Source organism: Pan troglodytes, chromosome 1, assembly GCF_028858775.2.
Source record: "Pan troglodytes isolate AG18354 chromosome 1, NHGRI_mPanTro3-v2.0_pri, whole genome shotgun sequence".
In the NCBI taxonomy this organism is placed as follows: Eukaryota; Metazoa; Chordata; class Mammalia; order Primates; family Hominidae; genus Pan; species Pan troglodytes.
In genome coordinates, this window is record NC_072398.2 from 23,139,270 (window position 1) to 23,163,052 (window position 23,783).

Sequence of the window (23,783 nt, forward strand, 5' to 3'; positions counted from 1 at the left end):
GTTTTAGTTTAAAACATTGCTTACATGCCCAAATGCTCATCAACAGTAGAATGGATAGATTTTATCTTTTCATGATGGAATAACTTAAAAGTAATGCAAACAACAAAATACAATTACTTGTGACTCTATAGATGTAGCTTATAAAAGTAATGTTGAGTGAAGGTAGCCAGACATAAAAAAGAATGTATACTACACAACCCATTTCTTTAAAGTTTTAAAATAGGCAAAGCAAATCTATAGTGTTATAAGTCAAATAGTTGTTACCCTTCAGGGCAGGTGCCCAGAAAGGGGTACCAGGGAATATTCTGGATGCAGATACTGTCTTGATCTGAGTATTAGTTACATGGATGTGTTTGATTTATGAAAATTGATCAAGCTGTGTAATTTATCATTTGTACACTTTCTACATGTATGTTGTAATTCAATTTATAGTTCCCCACCAAAGTTACCTAAGTAATACTCAGATATTTGAAGTAGTATCTGTCCATATTGATTTAGAAGAGGAATGTCCCAAAATAGTCCTTTGGATTTAAGATGTTTTTACTGCCATTTTGACTCAGAGGACATTTTGATTTTATATTTATGAATACACATTTCAATCATAACTATATAAACAGTGACAAATTTTCATTGAGAAAATATTTTTAACCTCAAATTGCATCCTGTAAGTCTGTTTGATTCTTAGGTCAGCATTTTACAACACGATTAACAATTTTCAATTTCATTGTGATCATAATTTTTCCCTGAAGTTTTAATTTATTGACTTTTTGGGGTCAATTATGTTAGAATAAATTGTCCATATTTGATTTTTTTATTGGTTTGGGGGCCCATACCAGATTTTGCCAATTATAGCTTCTGCCTTTGTGAATTTTCTTCTGTGACTATTCCCACCAAGTTTAATTTTTCTAATTCAAATTTTGTGTATTTAAAGTTTATCAAGATTTTTTTCTTCCATCAATTTCAAGAGCACGTTACTGTGTTCAATTTTTGCCTTTAATAGTTTTATTTTGGGTTGATTATTTCTACTTTTTTTTTTTTTTTTGAGATGGAGTTTCGCTTTTGTTGCTCAGGCTGGAATGCAATGGCACGATCTCAGGTCACTGCAACCTCCGCCTCCCGAGTTCAAGCGATTCTCCTGCCTCAGCCTCCCAAGTAGCTGGGATTACAGGCGTGTGCTGCCATGCCCAGCTAATTTTGTATTTTTAGTAGAGACGGGGTTTCACCATGTTGGTCAGGCTGGTCTTGAGCTCCTGACCTCAAATGATCCACCCACCTCCGCCTCTCAAAGTGCTGGGATTACAGGTGTGAGCCACTTTGCCTGGCCTTACTTTCGTTTTTCCTGGTTAGTTTTTATGGTGATTCTCAGATCACAGAAATTATGAGCCTTAGTTGCAGGTTTTTGTCCACATTAATTTTTATTGATTTTTTATTATTTTTAGCTGTCAGTTTGATATTGTACTAATAATATTCATTATAGACAGGATAAAAACTGATAAAAATTTATTAGTAATTTCTTGAGCATAGCACTTTGGTAGGGCAAAAGCATGGTATCAGATGTACTCCAGGGCAGATGTCTTATTTGCTAGCCTTCCTGGTCAGTGTGTCTTCACTTTCTCTTGGTTTGTAGGCAGCATTACAGAAACAACAGGAAGTAGTAGTGGCTGGGTCTTCCTTGCCTACATCATCAAAAGTGAATGCAACTGTACCAAGTAATATGATGTCAGTTAATGGACAGGCCAAAACACACACTGACAGCTCCGAAAAAGAACTGGAACCAGAAGCTGCAGAAGAAGCCCTGGAGAATGGACCAAAGGGTAGGTTTTGCATATGTGTTTGTCCAGATGTCATAATTCCGAATCTGTGAAAGGCAAAAGTCATGAAGTCAGGTTATAATTAGCTTTTGAGAACAATTACATATTTGTGAGAGTTGAACATTTTTTTACTCTTTTTAGTCTGAATCTAATGCTCTGGTGACTCATAGACCAGTGTAGAAGAGCAAATCAGATGTCTTTGGACACTTTTAAGACAAAAGTTATGTTTTGTCATATATATATATATATAAATTATCTATTGCTGCATAACAGATTACAGGCTGGGCGCAGTGGCTCATACCTGTAATCCCAGCACTCTGGGAGGCTGAGGCAGGAAGATCACTTGAGCCCAAGAGTTTGAGGCTGCAGTGAACTATGATTCCGCCTGCCTGGGTGACAAAGCAAGACTGTCTCTCAAAAAAAAAACAAACAAAAATTAATTACACCTAAATTTAGTAGCTTGAAATAACAATAAACATTTATTACTATCTTGCACAGCTTCAGTGGGTCAGGGTTTCAGGAGCAGTTTAGCTGAATGGCTCTGACTTAGGCTCCCTCATGAGATTGCAGTCAAGATGTTGATGCCAGGACTAGAAGGTCTGCTTCCAAAATGGTTCCCTCACATGGCTGGCTTTTGGCTGGAAGCTCAATTCCTGGCCCCATGAAGCCTCTCCATAGGGCTTCTTGAGGGTCCTCAAAACAGTTATTGGCTTCCCCTAGCAGAAGTGGCAGTGTCTTTTATGCCTTGACTTTGGAACTCCCACCATATTCTGTTGGTCACACATACCAATCCTAATATATTGTGGGTGGTGACCTCACAAGTGCATGAAGACCCAGAGGTGAGAATCCCTGGGGACCATCTTGGAGGCTGGCTACCATATAAATAGATATATTTTTGAGACTAATGTATCATGTTGCCTAGAAAATAACTGCATTTTCAAAGCTCTACTAGCTTTCCATGGGCAGCTCATTTGTTCATTCAGCAATTAGTTGAAGGTTTCCTGAGTGCTAGGAGTACAGTGGTGAGGCAAAATAACACACAGAATATGTAGATTGTAGCTGTGATAAGTACGGTGATGGAGAGAGAGGTACATTATCTTTGAGAGAATGTAAAACAGGGAAGTATGACCTAGTCAGAGAGGCCACCAGAGGCTTCCCAGAGGAAGGGACAATTGACCTGAGATATCTGAAGCAAGAGGAGTTAACTAAGTAAGGAGGAAGAGGAGAGCATTTCAGTGACAGTGGTCAGGGATGGTGGTATGGTTCATAAGAAATTTGGTTTTAGAGATCTTCCTTGTCTGTTTAGAACAAGTAATAATTGCTTCAGAAAAGGCTTTGAAATCCCTTGGTTTACTGCCCCCTTCCCTTTTTTTTTCTTATCAAGGGATTATACTAGCATCTTCAAATGAGAGAAAATATTTCAAAGGCTCTGTGACTAACTTTGAAAAACTTATTGCATAGTCAAGTGCACATAGGTACTGCTCAGTAACAAGACTTTACCCCTTTTTCTCAGTCCCTAGTGGTTCTAATCCTGTCCGAGTTTTTGTTTCTTTGAGCTCCTTTAGAATAGCCCCTAGAACTTTGGGATAGTTGGAGGTGAAGAATTTTTCAACAGACAGGCTGAAGTCAAAGTCCAGCTTTCTTTGTTCACATCCACAAGAGTAATTTATTCCTAAAGCCAGAATCTCTCTTCCTTGCTAGAATATTTCCCTCACTCCAGCTGGGGCCTTCCCAAGGTCATTCTTGAATCCCCATAGAGGGAGTGTTGAAAAAAATTCGTTTCTAAAATTGTGGGCTGCCGTTGTTACTTGAAGAAGTACGATGACCTCTAAGTGCCTGCAACATTGTTAAACATAGTAATCTGGAGAGACTCCCATGGGGAGGCTTTTTTATTCCTCCAAGTCCTTGATCTAAGCTAGACCATATTGTACTTGGTGCCTGAGTACAACTGATCAGGTAGTGCTATGAAAATGTGGCTACCTGCAGGGTGAAGGCTCTTTTTCTTTAGCTTTTTAATTCCTATTGCCTTTAGAATCTCTTCCAGTAATAGCAGCTCCATCCATGTGGACACGACCTCAGATCAAAGACTTCAAAGAGAAGATTCAGCAGGATGCAGATTCCGTGATTACAGTGGGCCGAGGAGAAGTGGTCACTGTTCGAGTACCCACCCATGAAGAAGGATCATATCTCTTTTGGGAATTTGCCACAGACAATTATGACATTGGGTTTGGGGTGTATTTTGAATGGACAGACTCTCCAAACACTGCTGTCAGCGTGCATGTCAGTGAGTCCAGCGATGACGACGAGGAGGAAGAAGGTAGATCCCTTGGTCCATATTCAGTAGCTGCTGGGTTGTGTGTTGGCAGAAATGGTACATAGTTCAGGTGTCACCCAGCCTTATGCTTCCTGACTAACACTTCATGGTTAGGGAACACTTTCTTCATTAGTGGGACCTTGGGCTGAAAACGTTGTGAGGCCAGGCTCCTGTAGGGGACTGGGGCCTAAACCTGAATTTTTCTGAATGCCAGGAAAATCTATTTGGCAATTTGCTATTTTACTCCTTTCTGAATACTATTTTACTTCTAACCTTGTGTGTTGAAAAGCCAAATATGCAAGATTACTTCAAAAAAAAAATTTTTTTTTTTGAGACAGAGGCTCACTCTGTCACCCAGGCTGGAGTGCAGTGGCGTGATCTCTGCTCACAGTAGTCTCGGCCTCTTAGGTTCAAGCGATTCTCCTGCCTCAGCCTCCTGAGTAGCTGGGATTACAGGCACGCACCACTGTGCCCGGCTAATTTTTTGTATTTTTAGTAGAGACGAGGTTTCACCATGTTGGTCAGGCTGGTCTCGAACTCCTGACCTTGTGATCCACCCGCCTCGGCCTCCCAAAGTGCTGGGATTACAGGTGTGAGCCACAGCGCCCGACCCACTTTGAAAAATTTTAAAGGAGCAAGTAAGAATTCCTGTCAACCCTGGCATTTATTTAAATTTATATTGTTGATATTAGCATTTTAGGTCATTATTCTAAAATTTTTTATGTAAATACAGAAACTCACCAGAATAGTCCACTTAAAAAAATTTCAATTATTTTTCCATTTGGAAATCCCTATTTTGCTAGAGTGGAATTTTTTTACTTCCTCTGAATAAGTAGACAAAATTGGGTGTTTTAAAGGACAGTCTAAAATATCTTGGTCTAAGAAATAGGTTATAAATGTATTGCTTTTTGAGAAGAGGGTCTCTTTATTTCTGTTACCCAGGAAAGTTAGAATGTAGGGTTTGTTTATATACACAATAAGCACTTAATTTATTTGTTGACTTGATTGAAAGTGATATGGAATGCATGCCCTGTGAGAATGGAAAAGCACCATGTCTCAGTTCTTCCAGACTAACTGACCTTTCAGGTGGCTTGTAAACAGACTGCTTGTTCTTGAAGAGGGTTGGCAATGTTGCTTTACAGATTACAGTGGGATAAAGTTAAAAAGATATTATTGAAAGTACATGGAATAAGCCTGAAAGTTCTATCAACTTGTGAAGTACAGAGTTGTCCAATCATATTACCATACCATGCAACACCCTGGGGCCTCTGGGGCTATCTACAGAAACATACACTGCAGGTGTGCCATAACATTTCTTGAAATTAAGTTTAATATTCAATTTAACAGTTAATATTTAATGCTAATCAAAAGATAATCCAAAGATAATTCCGTATCATTATCTACATGAACCATCAGAGTATCCCAGAAATTTCAGTACATCTTGCAGATTGACTTTTACCCCAGAAGCAGATTTAAAATCCTTCATTATACCACAGGTCCAGATTCTAGCTGGTAAATATGGAAGCATGAGCTGCTTTGTCTTACACGGCATTTTGTTTTCATCAGTCTTTATTCCTGAGTACCACCAGCAAGGCAAAGCATTGCTCATAAATAATACTGACTGAGACAGAAAGAAAAAATGTAAGATTGAAAAAGCCTGGGCCGGACGCGGTGGCTCACGCCTGTAATCCCAACACTTTGGGAGGCCGAGGTGGGTGCATCACAAGGTCAGGAGTTCGAGACCAGTCTGGCCAACATGGTGAAGCCCTGTCTCTACTAAAAATATAAAAATTAGCCGAGCGTGGTGGTGGGTGCCTGTAATCCCAGCTACTCGGGAGGCTGAGGCAGGAGAATCACTTGAACCTGGGAGGCAGAGGTTGCAGTGAGCCGAGATCACATCACTGCACTCCAGCCTGGGCAACAGAGCGAGACTCCGTCTCAAAAATAAAAAAAAGAAAAAGCCTGTCTGGGCATGGTATCTCAGGACTGTAATCTCAGCTTTTGGGGAGGCCAAGTAAGGAAGATCTCTTGAGGCCAGAAGTTTAAGACCAGTCTGGGCAACCCGTTTTGTAGAGTGACACCACATCTCGAAAAAAAAAATTTTTTTTTAGTTAGATGGGTGTGGTGGCATGTACCTGTAGTCCCAGGTACATGGGAGGCTGAGGCAAGAGGATTGCTTGAGTCCAGGAATTCGAGGCTGTAGTGAGCTATATGATCACACCACTGCATTCCAGCCCGAGCGACAGAGCTAGGCCCTCCCTCTAAAAAAAAAAAAAAAAAAAAAAAATTAAAAAAAAAAAAAAAGCAGTTAGAGAGCAGGACTGTAGCAGATTAGCCAGGGGGCACTACTGTTTTCTCATGTGACCTTCAACAACAGAACCTGTTGTGTCCTTTCTGTTACATCACAGGGACTCATTAAAGTCAGACTCTCTGCAGATGTCTGGGAAGGAAAGTTTTTTGTATGCATACAAATTACTGTACTTACAAAGAGCTTTGTGAGGCCAGGCACGGTGGCCCCTGCCTGTAATCTCAGCACTTTGGGAGGCCAAAGCGGATGGATTGCTAGAGCTCAGGAGTTCAAGACCAGCCTGGGCAACATGATGAAACCCTGTCTACCAAAAATACAAAAAACTAGCTGGGTGTGGTGGTGTGCACCTGTAGTCCCAGCTACTTGGGAGGCTGAGGTGGAAAAATTGCTTGAGCCCAGGAGGTAGAGGTTGCAGTGAGCTGAGATCAAGTCACTTCACTCCAGCCTGGGCCACAGAGCCAGACCCCATCTCAAAAAAAAAAAAAGATGGCTGGGCGCAGTGGCTGACACCTGCAATCCCAGCACTTTGGGAGCCTGAGGCGGGTGGATCACCTGAGGTCAGGAGTTCAAGACCAGCCTGGCCAACATGGTGAAACCCCATCTCTACTAAAAGTACAAAAATTAGCCAGGCATGGTGGCACATGCCTGTAATCCCAGCTACTTGGGAGACTGAGGCAGGAGAATCGCTTGAACCCGGGAGTTGGAGATTGCAGTGAGCTGAGATCGTGCCATTGCACTCCAGCCTGGGCGACAGAGCCAGACTCCGTCTCAAAAAAAAAAAAAAAAAAAAAACGAAAGAGCTTTGTGAATAAGAATTCTCTGTTCAGAAGTTGGTTGAGGTAATGTATTTCTCCTGGCTTGCCTATTAGAGAGCTTCTAAAAGGTAGTTACTGCCTAGTCTGAACCCTCAGCTGATGATAGTTTTGGGGTTATATTGGTGTTGGGAAGATCACTAGTGAAAATGGCAGGGGTTCATTTCTAGAGGTAAGAACCTTAATATCCTTGATCTTAGTTCTAATATGTCCCTCAAATGAAAGATGGCATTCCCTGTACTTGTACCATTCCTAATCATAAAATGATTTGCAGCTAAAACATTTTAGCCTCACAGCAGTGAAGCTTTATCATTCCTAAGAATTGTTCATTACGTGAGCGTCACTTCATCCCATTTAAAGATTTAGCTCACAAATTGTATTTGTCCATATGCCTTAGAAGCTACTGTCCTGCCGTATCTTGTATTTCATATGGTAGAAGAGTCTGAGTTTTTTGGGTTTTGGTTTGGTTTTTCTTCCTTAGGTCTTGAAAGGTAGACAGAGGAGTTTGCTTTCTCTGAAGAAGCATGGGTGGTAACACATCCTCCTGTTTTAATTCTCCATTTTCTTCATTGTTTACAGGTCCTAAACCTTGGCTTAAATTCATAAAAGATGTCTTTTCATCTATCCCAGTAATCTTTAGTTTTATAGATTTAGAACAAAATTTGAGTCTTGAATCAATGGACCAGTCTATTTCTTGGGTGTCAACAATAGTGTACATTTTGGATGGTTCTGTATTTCTCATTTGCACGTGAAACATGCTTAATTATAGGTATTTCTGTGGTTAAGTAAATCTGGTTTTGACCTACCTTTATAAGAGTGCCATCTGCTTTTTAAAAATAAACTTTTAATTTTAGAATAGTTTTAGATTTACAGAAAAGTTACAAAGATAGCACAAAGAGTACCCATATACCCTGCACCAAGTTCCCTCTGTTGTTAGCATCTTACATTGTACTGTGGTGCACTCTTCACAGCTAATGAAACAATATTGATACATTGATTCATTAATTAACTAAAATCCATATTTATTCAGATGTTTTTTGTTTTTACCTAATGTTCCAAGATCCTTTCCAGGATGCCACATTATAGTCAGTCATCATATCTCCTTAATCTGCTATAGACGGTGAGAATTTCTCCAACTTACCTTGTTTTAAATTCCTGATAGTGGCCATTGACAAGCATCACTCAGTGTGTTGCCAGAATTCACTCTGCCATGTTATAAACCTGAAAATCCATGCCTGTAGTCCCAGTCTCTTAAACAAACAAACAAACAAACAAAACAACCATAAACCCGAAAGTCTTGTCTTCTGTGCTGAATACTCCCTTGACCTCTTTGAGCCGGTTTGTATTAAATATGTTAAACTGTGACTTCGAAGCTGGTTCATAATTTTCTCATTCCTGTAGGTTTCTAGAGGCATTTTTTTTCCTAACCTCATAGCATTACAGTTCAAAAAACTATTAACCGGGGCAAACCTTTCAGAGCCCATTTTTTGCCACTTAGATCATCTCTGGGTTAAATTGGCCTAGTGAAAATAATTGAATTTTCAGAGTATCTCTGAATGCCTATCTCTCTACTATGGTTTTTTCATTTTACTGCTTATATTTAAGATATACAGAAAGCAATAGTCCTCACAAATCATCTTCCATCTTTCTAAAATGGGGAGGACTCATATTGGTCAGAAGGAGGATGATGAGAGCAACATTTTCATGTTACTCAGATGAGTGAAATTCCTGAGGATGAATTAGGAATTGAATGGCTATGGAAAGGGGAAAATGGGACCTTGAAATAGGAATGGTAGTAAGCACAGAAAGAGATAGGATGCTGACCACTGCTACCACTAGATGTTCATCACTGGGCTCCCAGGGCTCAGAACAGGGTTTGATGTATAGCACATACTTAGGTATTTGAATGAATGAGTGAATGAATGAATGAATGAACAAACTAATAAATGCTCACATGCACATAACTTGTTAAATGGTTCAACAGAATTCCCAACAAGAGCAGTTTCTCAAAGAAAGGATAGGCTGGGCACGGTGGCTCATGCCTGTAATCCCAGCACTTTGGGAGGCCGAGGCAGGTGGATCACAAGGTCAGGAGATTGAGACAATCCTGGCCAACATGGTGAAAGTCCATGTCTACTAAAAATACAAAAATTACCTGGGTGTAGTGGTGCACGCCTGTAATCCCAGCTACTTGGGAAGCTGAGGCAGGAGAATCGCTTGCACCCAGGAGGTGGAGGTTGCAATGAGCTGAGATCACGCCGCTGCACTCCATCCTGGGTGACAGAGCAAGACTCTGTCTCCAGAAAAAAAAGAAAGGATAGATTTTAATTGCTTCATGCAAGTGTGGTTTTCCTGAATCTGTTCATTGACTTGTCTCTGTTCTTACAGAAAACATCGGTTGTGAAGAGAAAGCCAAAAAGAATGCCAACAAGCCTTTGCTGGATGAGATTGTGCCTGTGTACCGACGGGACTGTCATGAGGAGGTGTATGCTGGCAGCCATCAATATCCAGGGAGAGGAGTCTATCTCCTCAAGTTTGACAACTCCTACTCTTTGTGGAGGTCAAAATCAGTCTACTACAGAGTCTATTATACTAGATAAAAATGTTGTTAACAAAGTCTGGAGTCTAGGGTTGGGCAGAAGATGACATTTAATTTGGAAATTTCTTTTTACTTTTGTGGAGCATTAGAGTCACAGTTTACCTTATTGATATTGGTCTGATGGTTTGTGAACTCTTGCTGGGAATCAAAATTTCCTTGAGACTGTTTAGCATTCATACTTTGGGGGTTAAAGGAGATTCCTCAGACTCATCCAGCCCTTGGGTGCTGACCAGCAGAGTCACTAGTGGATGCTGAAGTTACATGAGCTACATGTTAAATATTTAAAGTCTCCAAAATAAAACACCCCAACGTTGACCTTACCCGGCTGATGGTTAGCCCCTTGCTGCCTGCTCCATGTGTCTTATGAGAGCCCGTAGTTACAGTGTCCTCTAATTTGAAATCCATAAGTTAACAAGTCTATATCAGGTGCAGCTGGCTTTGATTAAAGGTCATTTTTAAAACTTAAAAACTCAACACCTCACAGATTATAATAGAAAAAGAAATGGCCTCAGTTTGATCTCGTTCGGAATGACCCAGATTGTTTCTGCTTTGGGTGCAGCTGTTTAGTTCAGAGTTATATTACAGAGAATTATTTTCTGAGATAATCTTAAACTAGAATGTTCAAAACTAATTGATAATTGAAGTATCAAGATATGTAGAACACCTCAGAGATTTTTCTTCAGGAACTTCCACAAACTTTGAATCCTTGTGTCTTTATTTGGTATTCATACTACTAGTAGCAAAATACAGGTTTTTTATTTTGTTTTGTTTTGTTTTGGCTTCATAGAGTATCTCAAATTGAAACTTTTCTGCACAAAGAATAAAATTAAGGATTTTGTAAACTCAAATTGGCACCTACTGAATTAAAATACATAAAATCATTTAAATATAATTCAGCATATGGGAAGTAACATTGCACTAATATGGAAATCACTGCCAGAGACAGTCTATTTTCTTTTAATTTGTTACTACTTAGTCACAAACCCCACATTATTCCAGTTTGGAATTACTTATTAAGGAGAATTGGAAATACATATGCCCATGCTTAAATTTTATAGCTTTAATTTGTGTTATTTCTTTATTGACGGGAAGAGGTACATCTTTTTTTCCTTACTGAAAACAAATATGGATTAATTGCCTCAAATTTGTATAAGTGATTGGCTAGTGATTCTTGTTTTCAGAAGGGAGAGTGGTATAGATAGAAAATGACAAAGATGGCAATATACACTTAATGTTGTTATTATATGTTGTTACTGAAGTACTTAGATTTTTAAAATTTCAAATCCTAAATCACTTCTTGTAGGAGGGTTTTCATTAACTGCAGTATATACAGTTCACTACATATGGGTTGTTTGAGTTTTTTGTGTGCTGTATTTCTTTCTGTTTTTTAATACCTGGTTTTGTACATATCTAACTCTGTTCTCTTTTGGTTGTTCAGAAACTGGATTTTTTTTTCTTAAGCAGTGCTTAATTTGTGTTTTTAAATTTTGATTCAGAAGTAGTCCCAGCTCATAGGTGTTCATACTGTTACATCCAGAACATTTGTCAGGCTCTCTGTCAGCTTTCATGTACATATGGTATAGAAACCATGGAGTTAGGCACTTCCTGGATTTTTTTTAATGAGAAAAAATACTGTATTTAAAATGTAAAATAAACTTTTAAAAAGCAGGCACTAATATATATTTCTTCCAGCCTTTGATTACAAATTTGTCCTCGCACATGTTAAGATGAATTATCTCCTAAAAATATCATTGTTCTTGGGAGCAGTGTATGTTACTTTACATAGCAGCGGTTCCTGTCATGTGTTCATGTCAGAATATTTTTGGTTTTAAACTTTTTTATTGCCTTTGGCTGTTGATTAGTACAGTACAAGTGCGATTTCAAAAAGATCTTGAAAGTAATATATTTAATCAATTAAAATGTTTATCTGTAACTTGTTGATGTTTCATTAATATAGTTACTCTCTGAAGCGTTAGTACAGTATTTCAACATTTGGGTAGGAGAAAAAGAAATGTTTCAAACATCTTTTTTGTTTTAAAAGGCTCTAGTTGAAAAACAACTCTTTCTGGCCGATTATTTAGTTTTACTATTAATTACCTTAGTGAGTTAAAATAGATTTAAATTTTTCCACACTTTTAAATGCAAAGGCTAGCACTGATTTTTCTTATTGAAAATGACTAGGTTATAAAGTTGTTTCTCTACACTACCATGTATGTAGTGTGTTCCATTAAATATGTGGACCCCGCACACTTTAATGGATCTCCAGAGGCAGAGCCCTCGCTTGCTCAGGGTGGATGATTGCAGAGCACTTGTGGGGAAGTGCGCGATCAGTGTGATGTGGAGTCCCAGAATGAGGTTGCTACATCCAGATGACCCCACTGATAGGCAGGGTGACTGGCATAATTTTTTTCTTTTGAAATCTGGGGAGACAGATGAGGTGACCATCTTGGTTATTTTTGCTGTGTGGGATACCATAAAGCCAGACTGAAGACGCATTAAGGAGAGCAGTTGAGGTAAGCACATCTTGGAAAGTATGCTACTGAGTCTTGACCACCTATCTTTTGGAGCAGGAGAAGCAACCGGTTCAAAATAATAAATAATTGCTAATAATTCATTAGGGCTTAAAGTTCAACAGTCAGGGGCCGGGCGCGGTGGCTCACGCCTGTAATCCCAACACTTTGGGAGGCCGAGGCGGGCGGATCACGAGGTCAGGAGATTGAGACCATCCTGGCTAACACGGTGAAACCCCGTCTCTACTAAAAATACAAAAAATTAGCCAGGTGTGGTGGCGGGCACCTGTAGTCCCAGCTACTCGGGAGGCTGAGGCAGGAGAATGGCGTGAACCTGGGAGGCGGAGCTTGCAGTGAGCCAAGATCACGCCACTACACTCCAGCCTGGCTGACTGAGCGAGACTCTGTCTCAAAAAAATAAATAAAAGTTCAACAGTCAGTAGCTGTGCATGGGGATGCACACCTGTAGTCCCAGCTACTCGGGAGGCTGAGGCATGAGAATCACTTGAACCTGGAAGGCATAGGTTGCAGTGAGCCCAGATCACACCACTACACTCCAGCCTGGGCGACAGAGCAAGACTCTGTCTTGGGGAAAAAAAAATAAAGTTCAACAATCTACAACCAAAACCATCTTTGCTTCTCTCCCTGGCTTTTTCTCAGTTCAGTACTTCCATCTGCAACCTAAAAACGTGTGCCTGTGTATCTACTTGGGGTAGAGCAGATCTTCATTTCTATTCATTAGCTTTTCAAATTACATGTGAATCAGTATTGGACTTTTGTCTCACATATATCTCAGTTCTTCAGTTTTCTTAAAATGTATTTTCTTTTTTCTTTTTTTTTTTTGAGACAGGGTCTCTGTCACCTAGGGTGAAGTGCAGTGGTACAATCACAGATCACTGCAGCCTCGACCTGAGCTCAAGCGATCCTCCCACCTCAGCCTCCCCAGTAGCTGGGACTATAGGTGCATACACTACCATGCCTGGCTAATTTTTGTATTTTTTGTAGAGATGAGGTTTTACCATGTTGTCCAGGCTGGTCTCAAACTCCTGGATTCAAGTGATCCACCCGCTTCAGCCTCCCAAAGTGCTGGTATTACAGGCATAAGCCACAGCACCCTACCCTAATTTTTTTTTTTTTTTTTTTTTTGGTGAGACGGAGATTTACTCTTGTTGCCGAAGCTGGAGTGCAATGGCGCGATCTCGGCTCACTGCATCCTCCGCCTCCCAGGTTCAAGCGATTCTCCTGCCTCAGCCTCCCAAGTAGCTGGGACTACAGGCATGTGTCACCACGCCCGGCTAATTTTGTATTTTTAGTAGAGACGGGGTTTCACCGTGTTGCCCAGGCTGATATCGAACTCCTGACCTCAGGTAATCTGCCCGCCTCGGCCTCCCAAAGTGCTGGGATTACAGGTGTGAGCCACCCGGCCACCCCACCCTAATTTTTATATTCTTAGTAGAGATGGGGAGTTCACCATGTTGGCCAGGCTGGTCTCGAACTCCAGACCTCAGGTGATCTGCCTGTTGTAGGCCTCCTAAAGTGCTGGGATTATAGGCGTGAGCCACCGTGCCAGGCCAATAAAAATGATTTTTATCTTTTTCCAAGGTCATTAACTTAAATGTCTCCAGTTAAAGGTAACACCTTTTTTGGGCATGGCACAGTATGGAAATGTGAACATGTTTTTCATAAGGTCTACATTTTGCAACTTATAATTCCAGGTTGTGTTTTGGAGAACTTTATTTTTATTTTTATTTTTTTAATTTTTTTGAGACGGAGTCTCGCTCTGTCACCCAGGCTGGAGTGCAGTGGCACGATCTCGGCTCACTGCAAGTTCTGCCTCCTGGGTTCACACCATTCTCCTGCCTCAGCTTCCCGAGTAGCTGGGACTACAGGCACCCACCACCACGCCCGGCTAATTTTTTGTATTTTTAGTAGAGACGGGGTTTCACCGTGTTAGCCAGGATGGTCTCAATCTCCTGACCTCGTGATCCGCCCGCCTCGGCCTCCCAAAGTGCTGGGATTACAGGCGTGAGCCACTGCACCAGGCCCGGAGAACTTTCAAGTATTGTTCTATCGTGTTCTTTTAATCAACTGTGTGTTCTTCCATAGAATGTCTTTTTGGCTGGTTTTCTGTTACTGAACATTTAGGTTACTTCTGATTTTTTTTGTTATCATTGTTAGTAGAAGTGATGTTCCAATTATTTGTCTCTCCACAAATCTGCATGAGGTTTTCAAAAGTATATACCAAGAAGTGGATACTGGGCCAGGTGTGGTGGCTCACACCTGTAATCCCAGCACTTAGGGCGGCTGAGGTGGGTAGATCAATTGAGGCCAGGAGTTCAAGACCAGCCTGGCCAACATGGCAGAACCCTATCTCTACTAAAAATACAAAAAATTAGCCGAGCGTGGTGGCAGGCACTTGTAATCTCAGCTAGTTGGGAGGCTGAGGCACAAGAATCGCTTGAACTCAGGAGGCGGATGTTGCAGTGAGATGAGATCGTGCCACTGCACTCCAGCCTGGGTGACAGAGTGAGACTCTGCCTCAAAAAAAGAAAAAAAAAAGTGGATACTGGATCATAAATTCTTGGCATTTTTATTTATTTTATAAATAAATAAATTTATTCCTTCCTGAACTACTAGGGAGGCAGAGGCCAGAGGATCACTTAAGCACAGGAGTTGAAGGCTGCAGTGAGCTGATGGCACCACTGCACTCCAGCCTCAGTGACAGAGCAAGACTCTGTCTCAGAAACAGAATTCTGAAAAGAAAAAAAATTCTTATACATGTCTGCTTATGCTCATGTGCAAGTTTCTCCAGTGTTTATACCAAGAAGCAGAATTGTTAAGCCGTAACTATGTAGGTCTATTTTAGACAATACAAAACTGCTCTTCAAAGGTGGTGCCAATTTAAACTGCCAGTAGTAAAAGAGTTCCTGTCTTCCATATCTTTGCTGAATTGTCAGATTTTGTAATTGTACCAGTTTGGTGGGGTGTAAAACAGAATCTCATCTGTGGTTTCAATTTATATTTTCTTAATAACCAGTGGAGCTGGGCGCAGTGGCTCACTCCTGTAATCCCAGCACTTTGGGAGGCCGAGGTGGGCGGATCACTTGAGGTCAGGAGTTCAAGACCAGCCCGACCAACATGGTGAAATCCCGTCTTTACTAAAAATACAAAAATTAGCTGGGCCTGGTGGTGTGTGCCTGTAATTCCAGCTACTCAGGAGTCTGAGACAGGAGAATCGCTTGAACCCAGGAGGCGGAGGTTGCAAGAGCCGAGATCATGCCATTGCACCCCAGCCTGGGCAACAGAGTGCCACTCCATCTCAAAAAAAATAAAATAAATAAAAAATAATAAGCATGGATAACCATCTTTTCATATGTTACTGGCCTTCTGTGAGTTGTATGTTTATATCCTTTGTTCATTATTCTGTTGTACATGTCTTGATTTGTAGGCGTACTTTAAATATTCTGGATACTACAGTCTTTTTGGTTGTGTGCATCATAAATAATTGGTGCCACACTTTGGGTTTTTGGTCTCGAACTCCTGACCTCAAGTGATCTGCCCGCTTCAGCCTCCCAAAGTGCTGGGATTACAGATGTGAGCCACCACACCCAGCCTTTTTTTTTTTTTTTTTTTTTTGAGACAGAGTCTCACTCTGTCGCCCAGGCTAGAGTACAGTGGCACCATCTCGGCTCACCGGAACCTCCACCTCCCAGGTTCAAGCTGTTCTCCTGCCTCAGCCTCTCAAGTAGCTGGGATTACAGGCACCCACCCCCATGCCAGGCTAATTTTTTGTATTTTTTAGTAGAGACGAGGTTTCACCATGTTGGCCAGGCTGGTCTGGAACTTCTGACCTCAGGTGATCCACCTGCCTCAGCCTCCCAAAGTGCTGGGATTACAGGCATGAGCCACTGCACCCAGTCCTCATTTAGATGTATTAAACTTTCATGGTTCGAGCTTTCCATATGTTTTGTTTGTGACATGGTTTCTCTGGAGTACACTGGTACAAGCCTTGAACTCCTGGGCTTAAATGACCCTCCCACCCCAGCCTCCCAAAGTACTAGGATTACAGGTGTGAGCCACTGTGCTTGGCTTCCCCTGCTCCTCAAATTCTTCAGGTAGAAACTTAAGTTATTGATTTGAGCCTCCCTTTTTCTTAATCCAAAGCTAAAAACTTTTGAGTGTTGCTTTTTTACATCTCATAAATTTGGGGTTTCGTTTGCATTTAGTTTAAAATTCTTTTTTTTTTTTTTTTTTTTTTTTTTTGAGACGGAGTCTCACTCTGTTGCTCAGGCTGGAGTGCAGTGGCGTGATCCTGGCTCACTGCAACCTCCGCCTCCCAAGTTCAAGCGATTCTCCTACCTCAGCCTCCCGAGTAGCTGGGATTACAGGCACATGCCACCATGCCCAGCTAATTTTGTATTTTTAGTAGAGACAGGGTTTCACATGTTGGCCAGGCTGGTCTCCAACTCCTGACCTCAGGTGATCCACCCACCTAGACCTCCCAAAGTGCCAGGATTGCAGGCGTGAGCCACCGAGCCTGGCCCAGTTTAAAATATTTTCTAATTTCCTTTGTGATTTCTTCCTTGTTACATGGGTTATTTAGAAGTGTATTAGGCTCCATGTATTTGAGGATTTCCCAAGTCTTTTTCTGTTGTTGATTTCTAATTTAATTTCATTATTTCATTTTTTTTTTATTTACCAAGGCTTGTTTTATGTCCCAGAATGGTGTCTTTTAGTGGATGTTCCATGTTCACTTGAGTAGAATGTGTAGTCTGCTGTCATTGGGTGGAATGTTCTGTAAATGTCAGCCAAGTTAAGTTGGTTGGTAGTGATGGTAAGGTTTGCTTGTTCTGTCAGTTACCAAAAGAGGAGTTTTGAATTATTCAACTAAATTGTAGATTTGTTCCTCCCCCGCGCTCCCCACTTTTTTTTGGCCATTTTTGCTTTATTTATTTCGAAGTTTTCTATTGGTGTATACACGTTTATGATTGTATGGCTTCTTGATGAACTGACCTCTTTATTATTATGTAACATATCTCTTCATGTCTAGTTATATTCCTTGTTCTGAAGTCCATTTCATCTGGTATTAGTGTTGCCACTCGTGCTTTCTTTTGATTAAAGTTCACATGATATATCTTATTCCATCTTTTTATTTTTTTATTTTATTTTATTTTTATTTTCTTGAGACAGGGTTTTGCTCTGTACCCCGGGCTGGGGGACAGCTTAGAGCACAGGAGGTCAAGGCTGCGGTGAGTTATAACCGGTGGTGCAGTTATAACTCACCGCAGCCATGGCCTCCTAGGTTCTAAGCTGTTCTTCTGCCTTAGCCTCTCATGTAGTTGAGACTACAGGTTTGCACCACAACACCTGGCTAATTTTTTTTTACTTTTTGTATAGACAGGGTCTCACTTTGTTGCCCAGGCTGGTCTCTAACTCCTGGATTCAAGCCATCAACCCACCTTGGCCTCCCAAAGTGCTAGGATTACAGGCATGAGCCACCGTGCCCAACCTATCCATCTTTTTACTTTTTAACTTATCTATGTCTTTATATTTAAAGTGGGTTCCTTGTTGACAGCATATAATTTGAGTCTTTTTAAAATCCAATCTGACAGTCATTTTCTCTTAATTGGCATGTTTAGACAATTTACATTTAATGTAATTATCAATGTGATTGGATTTAAATATACAGTTTTGCTATTTTCTCTTTGTCCCATCTGTTTTTTTTTTTTTTTTTTTTTTTTTTTTTGAGACAGAGTTTTGCTCTTGTTGCCCAGGCTGGAGTGCAATGGCGTGATCTCGGCTCACCGCAACCTCTGCCTGCTTGGTTCAAGCGATTCTCCTGCCTCAGCCTCTCAAGTAGCTGGGATTACAGGAATGTGCCACCACGCCCGGCTAATTTTGTATTTTTAGTAGAGACAGAGTTTCTCCATGTTGGTCAGGCTGGTCTCAAACTCCTTACCTCAGGTGATCCACCCGCCTCGGCCTCCCAAAGTGCTGGGATTACAGGCATGAGCCACCGCACCCAGCCCCTATCTGTTCTTGGGATTATTTTTTCCCTTTTGTATGGCCTTCTTTTGGATTGAGTATTTTTTATAGATCTGTTTTCTCCTCTTATTGACTTATTACATTAGTTCTTCTGTTTTATTTTTAGTTTTGTTGTTTTTTAGTGTGCTTGGATCCAAAATATATATCTTTAACACAGCACAGACTACTTTCAAATATATTACACTACTTCACATACAGCATAAGAACAATACAACAGGCCGGATGTGGTGGCTTACACCTGTAATCCCAGCACTTTGGGAAGCTGAGGTGGGCGGACGGCTTGAGGCCAGGAGTTCGAGACCAGTCTGACCAACATGGTGAAACCCTGTCTGTACCAAAAATACAAAAAATTAGCCGGGGGTGGTGGCAGGCACCTGTAATCTCTGCTACTCGGGAGCTTGAGGCAAGAGAATCGCTTGAACCCAGGAGGCGGAGGTTGCAGTGAGCCGAGATCGTGCCGCTGCACCCCAGCCTGGGCGTCAGAGTAAGACTCAGTCTCAAAAAAATAACATTACAGCAATATATTTCCATTTCCTCCCTAGTAGTTTAAGAGTAGATTCTTGCCTGATTTTTTTTGGAGACAGAGTCTCGCTCATTCTCCCAGGCTGGAGTGCAGTGGCGCGATCTCAGCTCACTGCAAAGCACCACCTTCCGGTTCACGCTATTCTCCTGCCTCTGCCTCCCGAGTAGCTGGGACTACAGGCGCCCGCCACTACGCCCGGCTAATTTTTTTGTATTTTTAGTAGAGACGGGGTTTCACCGTGTTAACCAGGATAGTCTCGATCTCCTGACCTCGTCCCGTCGTGGCCTCCCAAAGTGCTGGGATTACAGGAGTGAGCCACCGCACCCGGCCCTTTTGCCTGATCTTTTATGTGAGGGGTTTGCTTCCCTTCCCCGGTGGTTTAAAGTTTTTGTTTCATAGAAAAGAAGGGTTCCGGGAAAGGGTTTTCCTGCCTGTCCTTGGGATCAGCTGATCATTTCTACTTGTCTGTGCTGCCAAGGGTGACTCTCCCCAGCTTCCTGCTCTGTACCACTGGAGGCCCATCCTGGGAAAGTGTGTAGGTGACTGTGATTCCTCTTGTCAGGGTCTCCGCTGTTCAAAATTGATGCCCCAACACTTGACCTTTAAGAACTGTTAAAATTGGCCGGGCACAGTGGCTCACCCCTGTAATCCTAGCACTTTGAGAGGCTGAGGCGGGCGGATTGCCTGAGGTCAGGAGTTTGAGACCAACCTGGGCAACATGGTGAACCTCGTCTCTACTAAAATACAAAAGAAAAATTAGCTGGGTGTGGCGGCGTGCACCTGTAGTCCCAGCTACTCAGGGGGCTGAGGCAGGAGAATTGCTTGCACCCGGGAGGCGGAGGTAGCAGTGATCCAAGATCGCGCCACTACACCTCGGCCTCCCAAAGTGCTGGGATTACAGGTGTGAGCCACTGCACCCGGCCCTCTTTCTGGGTTTTTAAGCTTCACTGCATGAGGATAGGTGGGGAGTAGGTACCATCCCATGAGAGGCCAAGCGGTCCCTGCAGAGTGAGGGCAGGTGGTCAGCCAGGCCAGCGGAGGGGATACTGGAGGGAGCTGTCGATGCGGGGTGAGGGGGCAGGGGACTATGTTGCCCAGGCTGGTCTCAAACGCCTGGGCTCAAGCAATCCGCCCGCCTCAGCCTCCCAAGGTGTTGGGATTACAGGTGTGAGCCACCACGCTACACCCAGACTTCAAGTTTCATTTTAGGAGGAAAAAAGCTAATGTGCCCGGAGCCTGGCCCCCGCTAGCTTTTGCTGCATCTCCTTTCTGTCACACAGACGCAGGCTGCTCAGCAACGTCTTACACCCCTCATCTGTCCTGTCAACCCAGTAGGCTGGCTTCTGCCCTCACCAAAGATCACCAGCAGTTTCTGTGGATAAAACCTTTGACACCTTTGTATCCTGGACTGCTTTGCAATATTTCACCCTCTTTCCTGCCCCTTCCTCCTTGAAAGTCGGCTCCACCCGGTGCTCTCCATTGCCTGCTGCCTCCCTGGGCACTCTCCCGCCCTCTCCCTGGCTCCCGCCTGCCCCCGAAATGCAGGTCCCTGGGATTCTGGCTGCAGCCCTCCTCCCTCCCCTGTGCGCTCCCACCCGGCCTGCTGGTTTGGGAGCCTCCTCTCTTGTAGTCCGGGAAACATAAGCACCCCCTGCAAAGCATTGTTTGAGGGTTTTGAGCAGTCTTGTGTGTAAAACGCCTTTGGTAGCCCGTGTTAGCAGCTTAGACACTGGGGGAGGGAGGGCTCCTCGGTCCTTCCTGGAACCCTGTGGATCGGCTGTGGTGATGTGTGAACCCCCTGGAAACCTCAGTGCAAGATGTGGACACCTAGGCCTTTTCTCAGTTTCTACCCTGTTCTCAAAGGACACTGACCACGGAAGTGAGTGTCCACTGCTCTGCACGCTCCGGCTGGTCTCTCTCCCCTCCTGCAGCTCTCACTGGCTCCTAAGCCCAGCTCCAAGCTGAGTGGGGAGTGGGTGTTTCCCCTAAAAGGAGTGCCATTTTCCCCACAGCAGGAAGGAGAGTGGACTTTGGCACTGGGAGAGGAGAGAGGTGCTGGTGGAAGGCCAGGCCTAGCACGGAGGCTGTGAGGGCGCCCTGCCCTGGGCCCGGCCTGCGCAGGAGAAGGGCCGAGTGCACGGAGGGCAGCAGCATCGGAGCCAGGGCCACGTGGGCTCACTCCTCAGCCTGACATTGTCCCTAGGTGCGGCCTTCACAGGCAGGGCCGTCATCAGGCTCCCAAACGCCAGGGCGAGGAAGCAGCGTGGAGCAGGGTTCTGCAGCATTCAGTAACAATTCATTGAACACACACTCTTGGAGCACCTGCGCTCCCGGCGCCAGACGCTGGCGAAGCCGGGCATGGAGCCCAGCACGGGCCCTGCTGTCAAGTAACTGACATCCTGTTGGCCAGAGGCAGACCAAATAAGGAAAGGAAAGAACAGATAACGAAAAGCAGTGAGAAAAGTGAAGGGATGATACGGGGACCACTACCTTAGCTTGAGAGGTCAGGAAAGGCTCTATGAGGAGAGGGCTGTTTGAGAACTTAACGATGTTAGCCCCGTGAAGATGTGGACAGAGCCTTCCAGGAGGGAACAGCCAGTGCAGAGGCCCTGAGGTAGGAACACGTTTGTGTGTGTGGAGGACAACGGCCAGTGAAGCGCGAAGTGAGAGGCGGGGGGAATAGCAGGGGATGAGATCAGAGAAAGCGATGGGGCACATCATTCCTTTGCAGGTGTGGTGGGGACCGTGGGGGAGGCATGAAGCCCAGGAAGGGCATGATCTGGCTTCTATTTGAAAACATTTCTCTGGTTGCTGTATAGAGAGTGGGGAAGCAGAAGTAGATGTAGGGAGATGAGTTAGGAGGTGAGGGCAGTGGTCCAGGTGGGGCTCTGGTGGCTTGAACTAGGCTGGAGCAGTGAAGACACGGGAGTCGAATGCAGGATACATTTTGGAGACAGCTGACAGGTGACAGGACCTGTCTGGCATGGCAATGTTTGGGGTGCTGCTGGGCCACCGTTTATGCTGAAAGTCACCCCACCTGGTGTCCTAAGCAGTGTTCAAAAGTCCTTTGGGATCCTCTGCCTGAGACCATGGCCACCACACCTGTACACAGTCTCACCCTGTGCACTGAGTGGGCCTCATCCTGTCCACTGAGTGGGCCTCACCCTGCACACTGAGCGGGCCTCATCCTGTCCACTGAGCGGGTCTCTCCCTGTCCACTGAGTGGGTCTCACCTGCACACTGAGCGGGTCTCACCCTGCACACTGAGCGGGTCTCACCTGCACACTGAGCGGGCCTCACCCTGCACACTGAGCGGGCCTCACCCTGCACACTGAGCGGGCCTCACCCTGCACACTGAGCGGGTCTCACCTGCACACTGAGCGGGCCTCACCCTGCACACTGAGCGGGCCTCACCCTGCACACTGAGCGGGTCTCACCTGCACACTGAGCGGGCCTCACCCTGCACACTGAGCGGGTCTCACCCTGCACACTGAGCGGGCCTCACCCTGCACACTGAGCGGGTCTCACCCTGCACACTGAGCGGGTCTCACCTGCACACTGAGCGGGTCTCACCCTGCACACTGAGTGGGTCTCACCCTGCACACTGAGTCGGTCTCTCCCTGTCCACTGAGTGGGTCTCTTCCTGCACAGAGTGGGTCTCACCCTGCACACTGAGCGGGTCTCACCCTGCACACTGAGCGGGCCTCACCCTGCACACTGAGCGGGTCTCACCCTGCACACTGAGCGGGTCTCACCCTGCACACTGAGTGGGTCTCTCCCTGTCCACTGAGTGGGTCTCTTCCTGCACAGAGTGGGTCTCACCCTGCACACTGAGTGGGCCTCACCCTGTCAGAGTGGGTCTCACCCTGCACACTGAGTGGGTCTCTCCCTGTCCACTGAGTGGGTCTCACCCTGCACACTGAGTGGGTCTCTCCCTGTCCACTGAGTGGGTCTCACCCTGCACACTGAGTGAGTGGGTCTCACCCTGCACACTGAGTGGGTCTCTCCCTGCACACTGAGTGGGTCTCTCCCTGTCCACTGAGTGGGTCTCTTCCTGCACAGAGTGGGTCTCACCCTGCACACTGAGTGGGCCTCACCCTGTCAGAGTGGGTCTCACCCTGTACGCTGAGTGGGTTTGGTGTCACCTGGGAGAAGACACATGGGGAAGGGAAGGGGAATCTCCTGTCGGTGCTGGAGGGAGGGCTGTGATGTATCTGGAAACGTAATGGAGGCTGCTCCCTTTATTCATGATGGGAACCGAGATGGCCAGGTTACGCTGAGCTGTCCTGGATTCCACCGTGGGGTCCCACTGACATCTCAACTTTGTCCAAAACTGCCCCCAAATCCACCCTCCTGGATCCCTGTGTTTGTGAGTGGTGTCCTCTTTCCATCCTCCCTCCTCATCAGCGCCCAAGTCCTATCGCTTCCACTTCCCAAAGACTCAAGCCAGCTCCTCTCCCTCCCCAGGCTCTCACTAGTTCTCGGCTGAGTTGCTGCCCAGCCTTCTCATCCATCCAGTCTCTGCAACACAGCCAGGGAGCTTTCCAAAAGGCAGATCTAATGTCCCTCCCCAGCTTAAAACTCTTCGGTCCCCAAAAAATTCTAGACAAAAGCCATACTTCTAAGCAGAGGTCACTCCAAAACGCAGCATCAGCTCCACCTCCTCCTCCCAGGCCCCCTCCCTGCTCCCCATTTGCCTCCAGGACATGGCCCCAAATTCATCAGTCACCCTTCTGGGCCTTGCCCTTCCTACTAACTTGACCTTCAGGACTCTGTCCTGCCTCCTCAGAGGTCCAGGGACCCCCTCTGCACACAGCACAGGGCCCCTGTCCTCACACAGCTTCTCACCATAGCCCTGACC

The 23,783-nt window shown here is 44.5% G+C and overlaps 1 protein-coding gene and 1 pseudogene across 1 annotated transcript in view; both read left to right on the plus strand.

Moving 5' to 3' along the window:
* ACBD3 (acyl-CoA binding domain containing 3) overlaps positions 1–11,777 on the plus strand; it is a 42,092-nt gene extending 30,315 nt beyond the window's left edge. The window contains exons 6-8 of the mRNA XM_001140648.6: positions 1,628–1,814; positions 3,844–4,128; positions 9,634–11,777. Coding sequence (XP_001140648.1) covers positions 1,628–1,814; positions 3,844–4,128; positions 9,634–9,845 — 684 coding nt within the window. The 3' untranslated portion in view covers positions 9,846–11,777. The remainder of the gene's footprint in view (positions 1–1,627; positions 1,815–3,843; positions 4,129–9,633) is intronic.
* On the plus strand, positions 9,965–10,997 carry LOC129143121 (uncharacterized; annotated as a pseudogene).
* Positions 11,778–23,783: the final 12,006 nt, after the last annotated feature.